The sequence below is a fragment of the Dendrobium catenatum genome, unplaced genomic scaffold (assembly GCF_001605985.2).
Source record: "Dendrobium catenatum unplaced genomic scaffold, ASM160598v2 fragScaff_scaffold_621, whole genome shotgun sequence".
Taxonomy (NCBI): Eukaryota; Viridiplantae; Streptophyta; class Magnoliopsida; order Asparagales; family Orchidaceae; genus Dendrobium; species Dendrobium catenatum.
In genome coordinates, this window is record NW_021319083.1 from 3894077 (window position 1) to 3910243 (window position 16167).

At 34.7% G+C, this 16167-nt stretch overlaps 1 protein-coding gene across 1 annotated transcript in view; it reads right to left on the reverse strand.

Annotated features, from left to right (window-relative positions):
- LOC110098177 (serine/threonine protein phosphatase 2A 59 kDa regulatory subunit B' gamma isoform-like) overlaps positions 1 to 14933 on the reverse strand; it is a 32276-nt gene extending 17343 nt beyond the window's left edge. Inside the window, exon 1 of the mRNA XM_020824911.2 lies at positions 13528 to 14933. Within this exon, the coding sequence (XP_020680570.1) occupies positions 13528 to 14670 (1143 nt within the window). The 5' untranslated portion in view covers positions 14671 to 14933. The remainder of the gene's footprint in view (positions 1 to 13527) is intronic.
- Positions 14934 to 16167: the final 1234 nt, after the last annotated feature.

Genomic DNA, 16167 nt, shown 5'->3' on the forward strand with positions numbered 1-16167 from the left:
TAAAAAGGAGAGGGGGTAGGTAGGGGCAGCGACAAGGAGGAGATTAGGGAAATTGTTTCCAAATTGTAAGATTTGATTTGGGAAAGAAATAAGGAGGTGTAGGAGCTTTGGAAATTTCGGCTAAGAGAGGGAGGGGAATTAAGAAAGGTTTCCAAGAGAGAATTAGTGGATTTAGAAATAAATCCTTAGATATTTAATTAGGGGGGCCGGCGGCATCATTGGCTAGGAGAGGATTTGTGAGGGAGATTTGGATTGTTATTTTAGGATTTAGCGATTAGGAAAGTTTTAAAGAAATCCCAATTAATTTGAAATTCAAATTGGGTTTAACTTAGAAAACTTTTCTAAAATAAGTTTCTTAAATTAGGAAAGAATTTTCAAATTCAAAATAATTTGAAATTTGAAATTACGTTTTCCCAAATTAAGGAGAATCATTTATGGAAGGTATTCAAAGAGGGAAATTTGAATTTTGGAGGGGGCGAAAGGGCTTAGGGCCGGCGAATTGGTGGGGGATTGGGTGTGGGGGTTTCGGTGGGGTGAAGGGAGGTGACGGGTGAGGGTGGAAGTGGAGTTGGGGCTACTCGATGATGAGGAGGGGAGTTAAATGGTGGCCGACGGCTTAAGGAGATGGGGATGGGCTTCACGACCGATGGCTTGGTGACAAAGGAAGAAAGATAGATAAAAGAAAGAACCACGAACCCGACCGTCTCCAAGGTTGGTGGGTGATCCAAACTTCCCTCTCCTAGGGTCCTCACTCCAATCTCTCAAGCTCTCATGAGAACTCAAACAAAGAGAATAAATTTTATTAATCAATCATTCATTATCTTTAGAAGAAGAATATGAGGGCTATAAATAGCCTCGTACAAAGACTCAAGAAATAAAAGGACGAAAATGCCCCTAGGGCTTACATACGACCTCCCTTAAGAAAAGGTTAAAACGGGAAAACAAATACACATAACATAATAAAAGAAAACAAATACATGAAATGACTCAAAAATATATAGACTCGATTGTGGCCGTAGATCGATGGCCACGCCTCTGATATACTTTCCATGCTCTGATGTCCCCATCATCAACCTTCCCCCTCTCTATTGAATCAGCAATCAGTCTATCTATACCATAGTACAAACTAAACTTGATCTCTGGATTGGTGGATTTGTTCTCATCATATTTGATATTGAGAATTTAGACAATATTTAAAGGCATGCAAATACTAATGCGATCGAAGCTCCCATTTCTCATGTATAATATCCCAAATTTCCTTATAGTTACGTTCCTCTCCACCTAAACCCTTTTGCTATCAACTTTTTTGTAACATCCATAGCATTATAAATAAAACACAACTTATCTTTTCTCTGCATCAATCATTCATGAACCAAGCATTTTATGGTTGAGATAGCCTAATTTACTTTTAACCAAAATCTATCAATCAAAACAATCTACTTTGCTTAGGCTTTTAGCCCATAAACAGCTTAACCACTATGTATGGAGATAAACAATGGCAGAATCAAATTTTAAAAAGAAGGGGTGATGAAATTGAAATTAAAAGTTCTACTTTATTAAACTATGTTGGATCAAGAAAAATGGAACGAATGCATGAATCCCGCTTTGCAGCTATAGGATTCAATTTCCCTTAAGTCGGATTGAAATTAACCAGATTTTCCCTGAGGGTAGTGTTAAGGTTTAATTAGATCTGGGGTCCTTACTTTTTATGAGCGCAAGCACTCATAGTTAATTACCCCTCTTAACACGTAAGAGAGAACTCTCGATTAAGGATAAATAATTTTTATGTGTTTAGTCTCAATTGTAGGGAAGATAGAGGTAAATCCGATCAAGATCCCATGGCTCCGTCATCCCGGGTATACTATAATTTTCAGTCTACTAACACTAACAATCATTGATCATAGTATTTAGAGAATCTGATTAGCAGTCATGGGTTGCTTCCTTTCTGGTATCCCGAGTAGATTAAAGTGGTGAGATTTGGGTTTTAATTTGAATAGGTGTTTTAGGATTTATATCTATTAAAATACCCAAAAATTAATTTAATTTGGGGATTTATGACTTCATTTAGAAGTAACCACGGAGTTTGGATTAGAGCGGGTCTTATGACTTCTTTAGGAAGTAGCCCAGATATTTGGATTTAGGTTGGGACTTCCGGCTTTCGTAGAAAGTAGCCCAGGGATTTGATTTGGAATAGGGCTTACCGCTCTATTTATGAGTTGCCCAAGGATGGGTCTTACAACCTAACTCTACAGTAAGGTAGCCCGAAGGTTTTTTAATTATTTGGATAGGACTTATTATTTCCCTTAGAAAGTTGCTTAAAAAGACGGGTCTTACAATTTAATCCTTTAGACCAAGATGCCCATAGGTTTGGGTTGGATTGTTTGAGATTTAGGATCATTATAATTTATTTAATAATTCTCCTAAAATGCGGGTCTTACGACTTAACTTAGAAGTTTCTTGATAAACGGATCTTACAACCTAATCCTATAGACTATGATGCCCAAGTGAGGGGTCTAGGGTTGTATTATTACTTAAATATTTCCCTCAGAAGTCAGACTTACGACTTCTATTAGAAGTGGCCGGCATTTTAATTGGAGGTTAGGGGTTAGGTCAATATTTACCTAAAACTTTTCCCTAAGGTCGGACTTACTGCTTTCCTTTGAAAGTTGCCGGGTAGTGGGTCTTACAACCAAGTTCTTATAAACGAGACTGCCCATAAGTTTAAATTTGATTGTTTGAATAAATAAAAGATGTTTGTACAATGTTTAGAAATTTGTTCTGTACTTGTTTGAGTTGGTTTGAGTTTGTGACTTTGATACTTTGAAGTTTTGATACTAGCGTTAGTGTTTTAGTTATTCTGTGCTCGTAGTTGTTTTCCTACTATAGTAGTCCACTACTCTACCTGTTTTTTTCAGCATTGTTGCTATACTAGCTTTTTCATACTTAGTTTTTCTTGTTTTCTAGTACTCTATCTTACCTGCAGTAACTTAGATTTATCAGCATTCATTTAATTTATTTATGATGTACCGACTTTTCATTTGTTTGTTTTTAGATGTTCGTAGCCAGTCATTGCAATGGCCGGGGATTGCAGTTGCAGATGATAGAGCCCATCAATAACTGTAGAAGCTCGTACAGGGGAGCTTTGGAGAGCATGCAGAGGAGTTCAGTTTGAGTGTGTTGAGTTGTTTGTATTCTTATCGGAGAGTTTGAGAGTTTTTGGAGAATCGTTGTTTGGAGAGTTTGTACAATTTGCTCGAGAGTTGTTATGTGGAGAGGATTTTTGAGAGTTTGAGAGCTTGAGAATATTGTTGTATATATTAATTAGTGGAATTTCTAGCCCCCTCATCTTTCATTTATTGCACATTTTTTTTAATTGCTCAAATTAATCAAAAATCAATTTTCTCAAAATTTAAATAACAACACCTTGATTTAAATTTTACTCTCGGATTTAAAAAATGCTCTCGGATTTTTTTATTAAATCAATTTTGCTAATCAAAATTATTTATTTTGACTTAATTAATCTTGATTAATTAATTTAAATGATTTAATTAATCAATTTTAGTTGTAACCGATTACTTAAATTTGACTCTCCCTAATTGGTCCAAAAAGAAAAATTTATAATTTTCTGGAAAATTTCGGCAGCCTTCCGGCGTCTCCTCCCCACCGAGGGAAAAATCGGGACGACACTCATAATTTCTTCTTACCCAGACCCAAGGTAGACAACATAGGGTATTCGATTTTAAACCATCCCACCAGGATCCAAGATCGACTGCGTGAGGTCTTTAATTTGGAACCGTCCCGACCAAATCTAAGATACGACGGTCCGGGGTCTTCAAATTTAAAACCATATGCCCAGATCTAAGATCGATGGCGCGGGTCTTCAAATTTTAAACCATCCCGACCGGACTTAAGGTACAACGGCCCGGGATCTTCGATAATTGAAATATTTTTTTTATATCGCTCTCTCTTCCTTTTTTTAATATTATAATTATAATTATAATATAGTTATTTTTCTAATTATAAATATAATTATAATCATATATGTATGCATACATATTACATGAAAAACAAATAGAGAGGAGCTAATCGGATGTTTAGGTTAGGCTAAGATCGTCGTTGAAGGAGTGTAGTTAAAGGAGCCGAAGAGGCCACCCATACAATCTCTCTACACCTCTTGTGAAGCAAAGAAGCTTTCTTCGTATGCATTTTGAAGATTGGGTCCATTTCGGGGCAGTTTGGTATCAAATGTACAGCAGGATGTGAGTCGAATTTATGCTAAATCCAGCCAAATGGGTTTTATGCATGGGTTGAATCCATAAATCCCTCGATTCGGCGGATTTATGGGATTTGGCGGAAGAAGCGTGCGACGGGTAGAAAGTTACCTTCATAGCCGGAGAGCTCTCCTTGTTGCTTCCGATCAAAATGCAGTAACTTCCAATTCGACAGGAACGGATAGTCGTCGAAGGAGCGTCTTGTGCAATCCCTATACCTCCTGCGAAGAAGGAAGTCGGAGAACAACAGGGAGCCGAAGAAGAGGCGACACGTGCAATTTCTACCCTCCCGCGAAGCACTGAAGTCGGACGGCAACAAGGAGCAGGAGAAGCGACGGGTGCGACCTCCGCCTCCTGCAAAGTGGCGAAACCGAACAGCGACGAGGGAGCCTATAAAGAGACCGTGCAATCTCTTCACCTCCTGCGAAGCAACGAAACCAAACGGCAACAAAGGAAAGAGAAGATGAAAAATGCGAAGGTTTGCTTCGTTTGGGTCTAGACGCTCTGATCATTTTAAAGAAGCAAGCAGGCGGTTGCCTAGTTTTGAACGAAGGGTTGCTTCGTTTGAGTTCAATTTGCTCGAAATTTTTTTATTTCATCATTTTTTTTAGTTAACAAACTAACATAAGTAGATGAAAAAGACCAAATAAAAACATTTGTAACTAGGTTTTTAGACCATAAAAAACTTAACCACTACATATAGAGCTAAACAGTGGCGCGATCAAATTTAAAGAGGGGTGACGAAATTGAAATTAGAAGTTCTACTTTATAAACTGTAGTAGAAAAAAAGATTAAATAAAAAACTTTGTAATGAAGAACCTGCAAAGCTATATATATATATATATATATATATATACTTCTATTAATCTAATTGTTAAAATTAGACATCTTAAATTTGTATCCAACTCTTCTTCATTGCATCAAAGTCATCAACAATCGATTCGTATCCAACTTTTCTTGCAAACTCATTACAATATTCTTCTTGATATATATTATCATTGAATTTGCAAGAAAATGATTTTTCATTTTATTTTACAATCTTTTCTTGACAATCATCATTATAAAAAATGCAAATTCAGCTGCTGAAATTAAATGATCAAGAAATCATTATCAAAAATGCACATCCATCTTCATTACTGACAAAGCAAAAAAATCATCTTTCATCTTATTTCACAATCTTTTCTTGACCGAAAATGCGCATTCAACATGTAGAGATAAGATCGACTTATTCAACCATCAAGAAGAGGACAAGTGGTCATTTTTCTTGTATTTGTATCATTTGACATAAACAATAAATTGTAAAGAGGTTTTTAAGAAAATAATTTTGATGGCTTCAATTTCAAAATTCTACAATTAAATTTTAAGTGTAACTTTTTATACTCGTGAAACTTTAGCATAACACTTATGTGCAGTGAGAAAAATATCAATTTTGAATGATTAGTATCCATCTCAATCATCCATGTCTGAACTAAAAATCAATTCCACTAAATACGACCATTAAACATGTTCTTCCTTTTCACAATTGTGTATCAAAAGTAGCTATGATAATATCAACTTTATAACACATTATAATAATATCCTTTTTATGATGAAAGCCTCGACTTTTAGAGTAGGAAGCATTAATAACTAAATAAGCACATTTCATCTTTCAAAAAAAAACATCATTATTTGAAACAAATAATCTATCCCCTTTCTCTCTCTCTCTCTCCTATTTTTTTAAGTTTAGTTGTTCATATTAAATGCATTGCATTCAGGATTTCATGTGATTTTTTTTTATAATGCTTGAGAAAGATTATCAATAATTTCTAAAATATATATTGAATGATGAAAAATAAAGATAAAGCCAAGTGAGGTCTTTAATTTGAAATTCTAAAATATCCAAGAATTGTCCTGCTTCTAAAATAATTTGAAATTAAATACATCATAATAAATCTAATGATTGCAAGTCTAATTAGTACTTTCTTAGATAACTTCCTCATCAAGGCAAAAACCTAACTATAATTGTAAATGAACTTGTTTATACTCTAGTCTTTAGTCCATGGATTAAAATTACAGTAGTTGAGGCATACGCCTTAGTTGAGTGAGGTGCGCTTCAATGCTTTTTTGATGAGTCCTAAGCCTCAAACTAATGATGTTAACATCTTTAAATTTATAAGCACAGTCTCTAATTAATATATAAACCCCAAATTTTAAACCCAAATTTATTTCATTTAAAAAAAATAAAATAATACAATAAGGGCCTCAAGAGCTCTAGGAGCCTCACAAACAAACCCACGCGCACAGCTATGACGACCTTACTACAGTGTTGTCACCTCTTCTAGGTCATTTCTATTGTTGTTACGCCTCTATTGTACACTTAACAGCACTCCTTTATTGCCTCCGCTATTGTGCTACCAACCCTAACATGTAGCACTTTTCCTTCCTTAATTTCATCTTCCCTAAACCTACTTATATTTTTATTTATTAATTTTGTGCTATTTGATATTCTATATTTCCAATTTTCTATTTTGAAATGAGTTTTCCTCAAATTTGAACGAGGTTTTCAATTTGAATTATTTTTAAATTTTAAAGGTTCCAAAAAGAGTTCAATGGGAAATAGAAAAGATCTGATATTGAATGATTGCAACCAGGTGGAAATTTTTGAGAGTGAGAAGATATAAATTTATTCGATATGCATCTATAGTGATAAAATTGTTAAATGAGGTGTTACAAGAATGAATGAACATCTTCTTGGTTCTCATGAGAATATTGCAGCATGTACCAAAGTACTCAAAAGAAATAAAAGAAGAGATTCGTGCTGACATGAATAAAGCAACCACGTTGTGATTTGATGACAGAGGTAATGCATCCTAATATGTTAGTGGGCCTGGTAAATATTTTTCTTCTAATAGGCGAAAAACCTCCAATATAGATGTTAGGGGGCCTATAAATCAATCTATAATAAATGTAGAGGATAAAAAAAGATGTTAGGAGCCATAGATCAATCTATAATGAATGTAGAGGATAAAAAAAATGATGATATAAGAGTAGCCCATAGAAACAAAAATGAGGCTCACAAGAATATTTATATGAGTATTGATAGATTCTTCTTTAAGAATGCAATTCCTTTCAATGTGGAAACAATCCTATCTTATTTTAATACGATTCATTCTATAAGTTTATGTGGCTGAGGCCTTAGACCTCATTTCCATGAATGAACATAAGACTTGGATATTGAAAGAGGAATTGACTACCACGGAAAAGATTATTGAAGAAATCAAGAAAAGAGTAACAAATCAAAGTCAAAAAATGTCAAACGATTGGGGGATATCAAAATTAAGAATTTAATCAAAATTCTTACTTGCAAGCAATCCATTTGGATACTGAAAGAGGAATTGACTACCACGGAAAAGATTATTCAGGAAATCAAGAAAACAATAACAAATTAAAGTCAGAAAATGTCGAATGATTGAGGGATATCAAAACTAAGAATTTAATCAAGATTCTTGCAAACAATCCATTTAGCACTATCCTTTGTTAAGTCTATTGATGCATCATATCAGGAGACGGATATAAAGTACATTTTAAAAACTTCAGGTTGTATGCATAAAAAAAATATTTATGAGAAAAGTCAAATGGCCAATTCATACATAAGGGTTTATAATCAGAAGGTAAAGATTTTTCAGTGTGGTAGAAGAAATTAAAAACTCCTAATGTTTAAAAAAAATCAAAAAATGATTCCCTAACATCCAACCAATGAAACTAATAGGATGAGGTGAAATGTCAAACAATTTAACTGATATTAAAATGGATAGTGCTGCTTCTAAGTTCATCCTTTAAATTCTAACAAAAAGCTATTTTCATAGATAATAGGGTTGAAACAAAAGTACGCACTTACAAATGGCATGCGCCCCGCCCCTTTTTCCCATTAGGTAAAATATGGGGGGAATTATCTCAAAATTATCTTTGGTGCAATTTCAAATTCAAAATTTTTTGCATCAATTTTTTTTAAAACAATAATTTATTCCACAAGGAAAATTACAAGAAATTGCCTCAAGAATTGATGAGGAATATACAATATTAGTTTGCCTTCAATTTTAATATATATTTGAGGCATTAAAAAATTAATTTTGACCATAATTTTAGCAAACTAAACAGGATTGCACTTCTCGACTATTGACCATAATTTTAGCAAACCAAACAGAATTACAATCAAGTACATACAAAAAGGAGAAATCGCTTGTCCACATTGAGGATGAATTCACTGGTGTACATTATGTATAATAAAAGACTCAGAGATAGGAATTTAAAGAAAAAATGATTAATGGATGATGAAGATCCTTTGCTTTGCAAGGATGTGGCAACTGATGATGAGTGGTTTGTAGATGATGAAGTTAAAGTGATGCCGTCTGAATTACAAGATGAAGATTTAAATGTTGATTTCTTTGATAGTCTTAAAGCATCTACATCATCACAACTCAAGAATAAATCAAATAAGGTATATAAATAATAAAAAAAATTTAGACTTTTATTAATGTATTGCACTATTATTTATTATGAGATTGTTCAAAAATATTTATGGAAGAGAAAGATAACTGATATTGAAGGACCTAATTGGGGACATTGGACTTTATGGGAGAGGAGAAAGGGGAGAGAGCAATTCATCATACTGATGATTGAAATGAAGACCCCCTTAGTGATGATAGTGCTGATGACTTATGAGTTCTAATGTGATATGTCATTGCTATTTATTTTTGGAATTATATGTTAATGAAAAGAATACTGTGATTTGGGAAAGATGGAGTTTGAGTTGAACTATATTTCATGTTGTCTTATTATTGGGATATTTTGATTTCACTTCATATCTTGTGCATTTTTATGTTTTATATATTATTTAATCATTAGTATATACAAAATTTATCATTTTATGTTTATGGAATTTTTTGAATTTCAGGCTTACACCTCAATACCCGATTACGCAATTTTAAACATTGGTCAGCACCTATGCACCTAGGGATTGTGATTTACAGTAGTATAATCATATTAAATAAATATTGCAGTTAAAAGTTCAGTAAATTGTGAGCTCAAGGATATGAGTATCAAGGATTTTGACTAAGGCTAGCACAAGATTATTAAAGTGAAATTCTTTTGGTAGGAGCGAAGAACCACCAATATATTATCAAATTGTGTCTTTAACTATATATGTACCACATTTTAGAGCACAATCCTAGATCTAGAGTAGATTAAGACTACGGTTGACAATGTTGACTTCTACTATGTTGCGTTTTCATGTACAGAGTTGTGTTTAGTTGTGCTCTTAAGTAAAACATATGCAAAAACAATTCTAAAGTACTTCTAGAGTTGTGCGATAAAAAAACTCTATAACTCTAAAATAATTATTGTGACATGAATATGAGATAATTGAGTGACCAAAATGAATATTATTATGAATTCAAAACAATCATTTAAAAGTCCCTAATCTTAGTTAATCAAAATAATTAAATTAATTAATTAGATAATAAAGCAAAATTAATGAATTTGCTTTCCTAAAGAAGCTACATAAACTATCATTCTATACAATAGGACATTTTTGGATATGTGCTTTTCTGACCGCCCTCAAACTACTTCGGATGATCAAGGAAAGATAAGTAATAAAAAAGCAATGACAAACGGAACCAAGACCAGATTCTATATAAAGCAAGTGCAAAACTAGACTAAAATTGTAATACCCTACTCAAAGAACAGCGAAGCGCCAATTAGAAGAAATGAATGTGTTAAATCAAAGAGTGCCATAACTAATAGATGTATTTGAAATAGATGCATCCAAACTAGAATCGTCAAAAGAAGAATCACTAAGAAATCAATGGAAAAAAACAAAGCCACAACCTACTAAAATAAATGCAATAATGTAACTAATGTTCAATCAAAAACCTTTCTTAAAAATTATTAGAGAGCAATGTCCTGTTTCCAAAGATTAAATTTTATCAGCTGCAAGTTATCTGGGTATATATGATGCAATAAGTATATATATGATTTAAAAATCCAGATAATTACGTGGAAGAAATCAGGTTGAAAAAGTTAAACAAGCAATATTTGATATAAATGAAAGGAACCTCTACAAAGAACACCCAAATAAATTCACGTGATTGTTAGAAATTAAAATTTTAACAATATTTCAAGTATGGTTTATGGAAACATCCACTGCATTAAAAAAATGAATAAAACAATAGAATTGATTTTATGTATAAGTCTTTCTAGCCCAGTTGCAAAATTCTTCAACCAATGAACAAGCAATCAACATTATGTACCTTGGGTAGCAATAAATTGTCTTTTAAAGGGAATAGCTCAGAAATTCCATGATGTTATGATTGAAGGAGGGAAATTATTTTAGTCAAATCAATTTTGACCAATTTTTCCATATGATAATATATGCATATTAATCTAAGCTACCTTTGATGTCTTTATAAAGGTGAACTTTAAGAAACTACTGCCAGTAGGAGGAGGTAAACATTTAACAAACCTTAAGTGGTTCACTTACAACACATCAACCCATCGTTCAACTCTCATGCAAATGAAGGGTAAAACGGCCAAAAATTTGTTAACCAACATTTTATCAAGGTGTCCCTCAAAGAAATCTTCTTAAAAATCCTTCTTAAATCTATGAGCTTTGTTTGATATCCTTTATGATGTAGAAAACTTCATTTACACGTGATTCTTTCCCTAGTACAAACCACACTATCCACAAAGATCTCTAGTAGCTCACTTATTGCCTATAAATGTTCGGATCATACCATCTAACATGAATTATAAAACTATAAGCATAACAAAAGGCAACTTAGACTTGCATCACATCATTTATTTCAATGATAGGAAGAACTACATAGAAAAAAAGGTTGCTTTAAGAACAACTAATCTAGCCTAAAATATACCTAATCTTTTAACTGTAATATTGATTTTATTGAACTAAGATAATGTGAAGTTGTTCAAATTGATTTATGGAGGTCAAATTTAATGCTTCAAAAAGCACTTAACAATATTGAATTGAAAGAGATTTATAAAAACCTAAATAGTTATGATAAAGCTAATGATGGTCTACTTATACTCTTAGCACACACCAACTTGAATATCTTCCACTTCTTTATCACTAGTCAATCTATGAATCTAAAGCAAGACTTTATTGCATTTATAAATTAAAAATAATTAATTAGGCAATCTAACTGCTATAAATGATGAAAAGGAATTTGGAGCTTGTAAATATACGAGAAAAAATAAGAAACAAGCACAGAGGCATCTTCATCAACTGATAGCATTCACTCCCATCCTTATAATGTACCAATTTCAATTTAAGATTTAAGACTTGAAGAAGAAAAATAATAACTTCTTATTTTTACAAAAAAAACAACTTAAGATCCATTAAATATAGACATCTAAATACCCCTCATCCCAGATTCTGCTAAAACCCACAAGAACATTAGTCTAGTATAACAAGGCCAAAAACAAACAATCTTAAAACTATGGCATATATGGCAAATTATAGTTTTATGCATCATTTAAAATCATTACAGTAATGCTGTGTGAAACAGATCATATAAAATGGTAAATAATTCCATTTTTTGCTTCAACAAACATCATTGATAAAGAAAATATGGCCTTGTCAGATGCTAAAACTGAAAAAACATGCATTATCACACCGAACTCAATAGAGCACATTTTCTTGAACACACCAATTCCCAAAATATATAAAACAAACTAGGAAAGAAAAGCACAAGCTTAAACAAATCATAGCTAGGTTTAGATGAAAGCTGCTTATGATCAGCTGAGATCCAAAGTGCTATGCTGGGCTACCATTAACTGGCTTCCACATATTGCAAGGGACACCATTACAGTTAAGGATCAGGACTAGTTCTTGCATACTAATCAGAATTTCTATGATATCCTCTCTTAATTTCAAAGGTTGACACATACTTCATCTATCTATTATGCATAAATCCTCCTAACACAAGTTCTCATACTTGGAACTGAGTTTCACATCACATAGCCTAATTTTGCACCATGTGGAACCAAGTTTATTATGTGAAATTTAGCTTTAGTTGTTCTGATATGAATCTAGAGCATTATCAGAGCAAATTTATTGAACCATGTAAATAACGATCATTTGTCTTGGTGAATTTGATAATCTAAAAACAAAAACGAACTATTTATCCCATGAAAACCATTTCAAACAATGGATAACAGAATTAACTAGTTGAATAGATTTAATATAATCTTTACAGAAATTTTGTCATTTTCATTGACCCTGTCATAAAAGAAATAATGTAAAAAAAAAAGTAACACATTTCATTACATGGAAAAAAAAAACTTTAAGCTCTCTAGGGAAAAGTAGCAAATTAGTACTAAAAATCTACATAGAACTAAGAACAGTTCAATGTTATAGGTGACAAACTAAAGGCAAAGGTAAGTAGCATATAGTTCAATCATCACTTTACTCCGAGCATGGTGCAGTTACACTGCATATCAATCTCCTTCTCATTTAACTTGTCCTTTGTGCCATTTACTAATTCATCAAAGATCTCGAAGGCAAGCAATAGTGGTTTAGACTATCTCATGCCCCCTCCCTCTTCCTCCCTATAAGATTAAGAAAACTAGCTGGTTTTTGATAAATAGCAAGGTTGCAAGTACTTCTTCCCAATATAGCTTCCCATATAAAAAATATGCGACTTGAACCTCTTCTTCATCCACTAAGAATACTATTATCCTCAATCACCATAATGACCAATAAAATAGGTTGATTTCTCAATAAATCACAGCTTAATTTTCTATGACGTAGCCAGATCTCAAGTACTTTTGTTCAACTTCTTAAGGCCGGACCAGGGTGCACTTCTTAGATGTGCCATTATTGCTTGAAAGTCACGGGTTTTTGTGCCAAGCAGGAGTAAGTTCCCATAAACCAATCCTCAACAAACACAGTAGTGTAGCCACTTGCTAAGGGTATGAACTATAGTTAAGTTCCTGACTCGGCAGACAAAGTATTAGCAGGTACATCTAAATAAGCACTTTTTCACCCCCTGTAACCAAATTTCACAATAAAGCAAAAATGAAGAAAACCAGCAATACGGATTTGTTAGGAGCTTTTAATTGTAAAGGTGACTCAACCATGCTAGTGGAAACAAAAAACAACATCATAACGAAGCTGAAAATTTAAATAATAACACTGGAGGGTAACAGACATTCTAAGCTGAAATATTTTATCGCCTTCAAGCAACGTGAAAAGGTATACCTGAAAATGTGAACTGTTAAGGCATCTAGCTATCTGTCGGAAGAGAGGCACCATGCACCTCTGGAATTCAGGCTCCTGAGTGAACTCGAGAACCTCCTCCAGCTCCCCAAGTAACATAACCTCTTTCGAGCTATTGGTTAGGGGCCAGTATTTCAAGATTCCCCTAATGACTGTGTCAGCCAGCTTGTTGTCCTTCTCCACAAACTGCGTGATGCAGTAGGACAGCTGCTGGTGGTACAGAGCAAGACACTTAGGCTTGTGGAGTGGAATCAACGCCCGAACAAGGAACAATTTGTGCTCCTCTTTCAGTGGTAGCGCAAAACCATTGATTATACTGCCGAGAATTTCAAGTAGTTCTGCAATCCCATTGTGCTTCTCTGTCTCGAATATGAATCGGTAGAAGATGTTGTTAATGGCCTTTCTAATGAAAGGCCGGTGAACCATGAACTTCCCATAAACCCGATGGAGAATTGTCTTCAAGTACTCCCTCTCCCGTGGATCCTCGGAGTCGCATAGATCCAGCAGCCGAAGTATGAAGGAGTGATCAACATAGCGCTTCGCAATCTTCGCATCGGTCTCGGACGAAGCTATGAACCTGAGGAAGAACTCATAAACGATCTGGAGGTGAGGCCAGGCAGGTTCCATTGCCGGCTCCTCCTCCTCCGCTTCAGCACCCTCTACAACCTTCATCCCATCGCCGCAAGTGGAATAAGACAATGTTCTAAAGATATTGGCCGCCACCATCTTCGTGGCCTCCTGCATCGCCGCCTCGCCGAACTTGCTCGTGACAATCGAGACGTAGTCCACGAGCTCAAGCAGCATCTGCCGTTTCACCTCCTTCTCCCGCGCGTTCTTTGTTGGGTCAGAGAAGTCAAAGACCACGCAGCACATGCCGAGTTTCCGTAGAAACAGAACCGGTTTCTCCGAGCTCGGCACGTCTCGGAAGCTTGGGAGGGATTCGTACGACGCTGATAGGCCCACATCACCGTTGACTAGCCCAACTGACGGGGCAGCAGAAGAGCCAATGAAACCTTCCTTCCTACCCGGCGCAGATCTGCCTATTACTACGTCGGAAAGGGAGTCGCTAGAGGAGGATTTCGAAGAGGGCTTGCGCGGGAGCTTGCCGAGTATCTGTTTGATCATATTTACCACAAAAAAAACCCTAAAAACCCCTTCTCCCAAGATCGTCACGGCCGCATACTGCAACAGGTAAACGAAAACTAAGCTTCGATTGAAAAAGAGCCAACTCTAACTGCCGATCATATTAGCGATTTCGGCGCAGTCGATCCCTGCCATCTTCGGGCCTTCCAGAGGGAAATGAACAAAATAGATAAAAAATATCGAAGATGTGGAGCGACTATTTTCCGGCACCGTCAGGAGGAGCTACGAATTTGAGAAGAAAGGAGAAATGGGGAGAATTTTTGAAAGGATCCAACATTTAGGAAGAAGGGCGTTGATCGTACTGTCTTCCGAAGATGGCGTTGGCACGTGCACCGCGCGTGCATCGCCAAAGAAGAATGGAAACAGTCAAAACTCCTTTGATGTTGGAGAAATTATTCTGTGTGAAATCCGGTCATAAATATGTGTTCGATTGCTTACGTGAAAAGGGCTAAAAAGTCAATTGACTTGCGTAAACCCGACGATATCTGACCCGTCTTCCAGCCCGACCCAGGAGATAACGTTAAATTTAGGTTGGCGCTTCTTTTTTTCAGAATTTAAGGCGCGAATCACCGCAATATATAACGCTTAGAGCCAAAATTTTAGCAGAAAAAATGCCAATGAAGATGGAGATTGATCTGGATCTGGAGGAGGATATTGGTTTTTATGAGCAGACAATATTTTCACAGGTCTCGGAGGAAGCCCATAACCAGGAGAATGCCGACGTCCAGGAAACAAGCGCACATGAAGCAGAACACCTAAAATCAGTGCGACTGGACGAAAAGTTCAGCTTACCGGTAAAGTTTGCCTTCTTCCAAGTTTTCTTCATAGCAATGTTGCAATTAGATCTCTTTACAAAGTCATTTTTTTGATGTAATTATTTTAAGGTACAAAGATTTTTGATGTTTTTATTGTGTTTAACATAGATGCGTATTTTTATCAATAATGTACATAATGTTAAATTGTAATTGATATTAAAAGAAGACTAGATGTTCCCTTCTTTTAAAGTATTATTGAGCTAGGTTACAATAACGAATTTGTAGTTCGATTTTCTTATTGCAAAGTTTTGTTGCGTATTAATTGCGTATGTATTGCTTATCTGTGTGATATACATTGAGTATCATCTGCGTATTGATTTGGTATACATTGCGCATTAATTGCACATATGTTGGATTTTTATTGCGTATTAGTTGCGTATTGGTTGAGTATTGATTTGCTTAATTACTGCTTATTGGTTGTGTATGTATTGCGTATTGGTTGCGTATTGGATAATTCATTTATTGCGTATTTATCAGAAGGTTTATGTTAATGAGAAAGAGGCATATGAGGCTTATCGTAAATATGGATATAATCTTGGTTTTAGTGTTTGTAAGGATCATCACAGTTACTGGCCAAATTCCATAAATTTAAAATCCAAGGACTTTGTTTGTTCAAAAGTTGGTTTCAAGAAGTTGTCTGATCTTAATATTCAAAGAAAATATC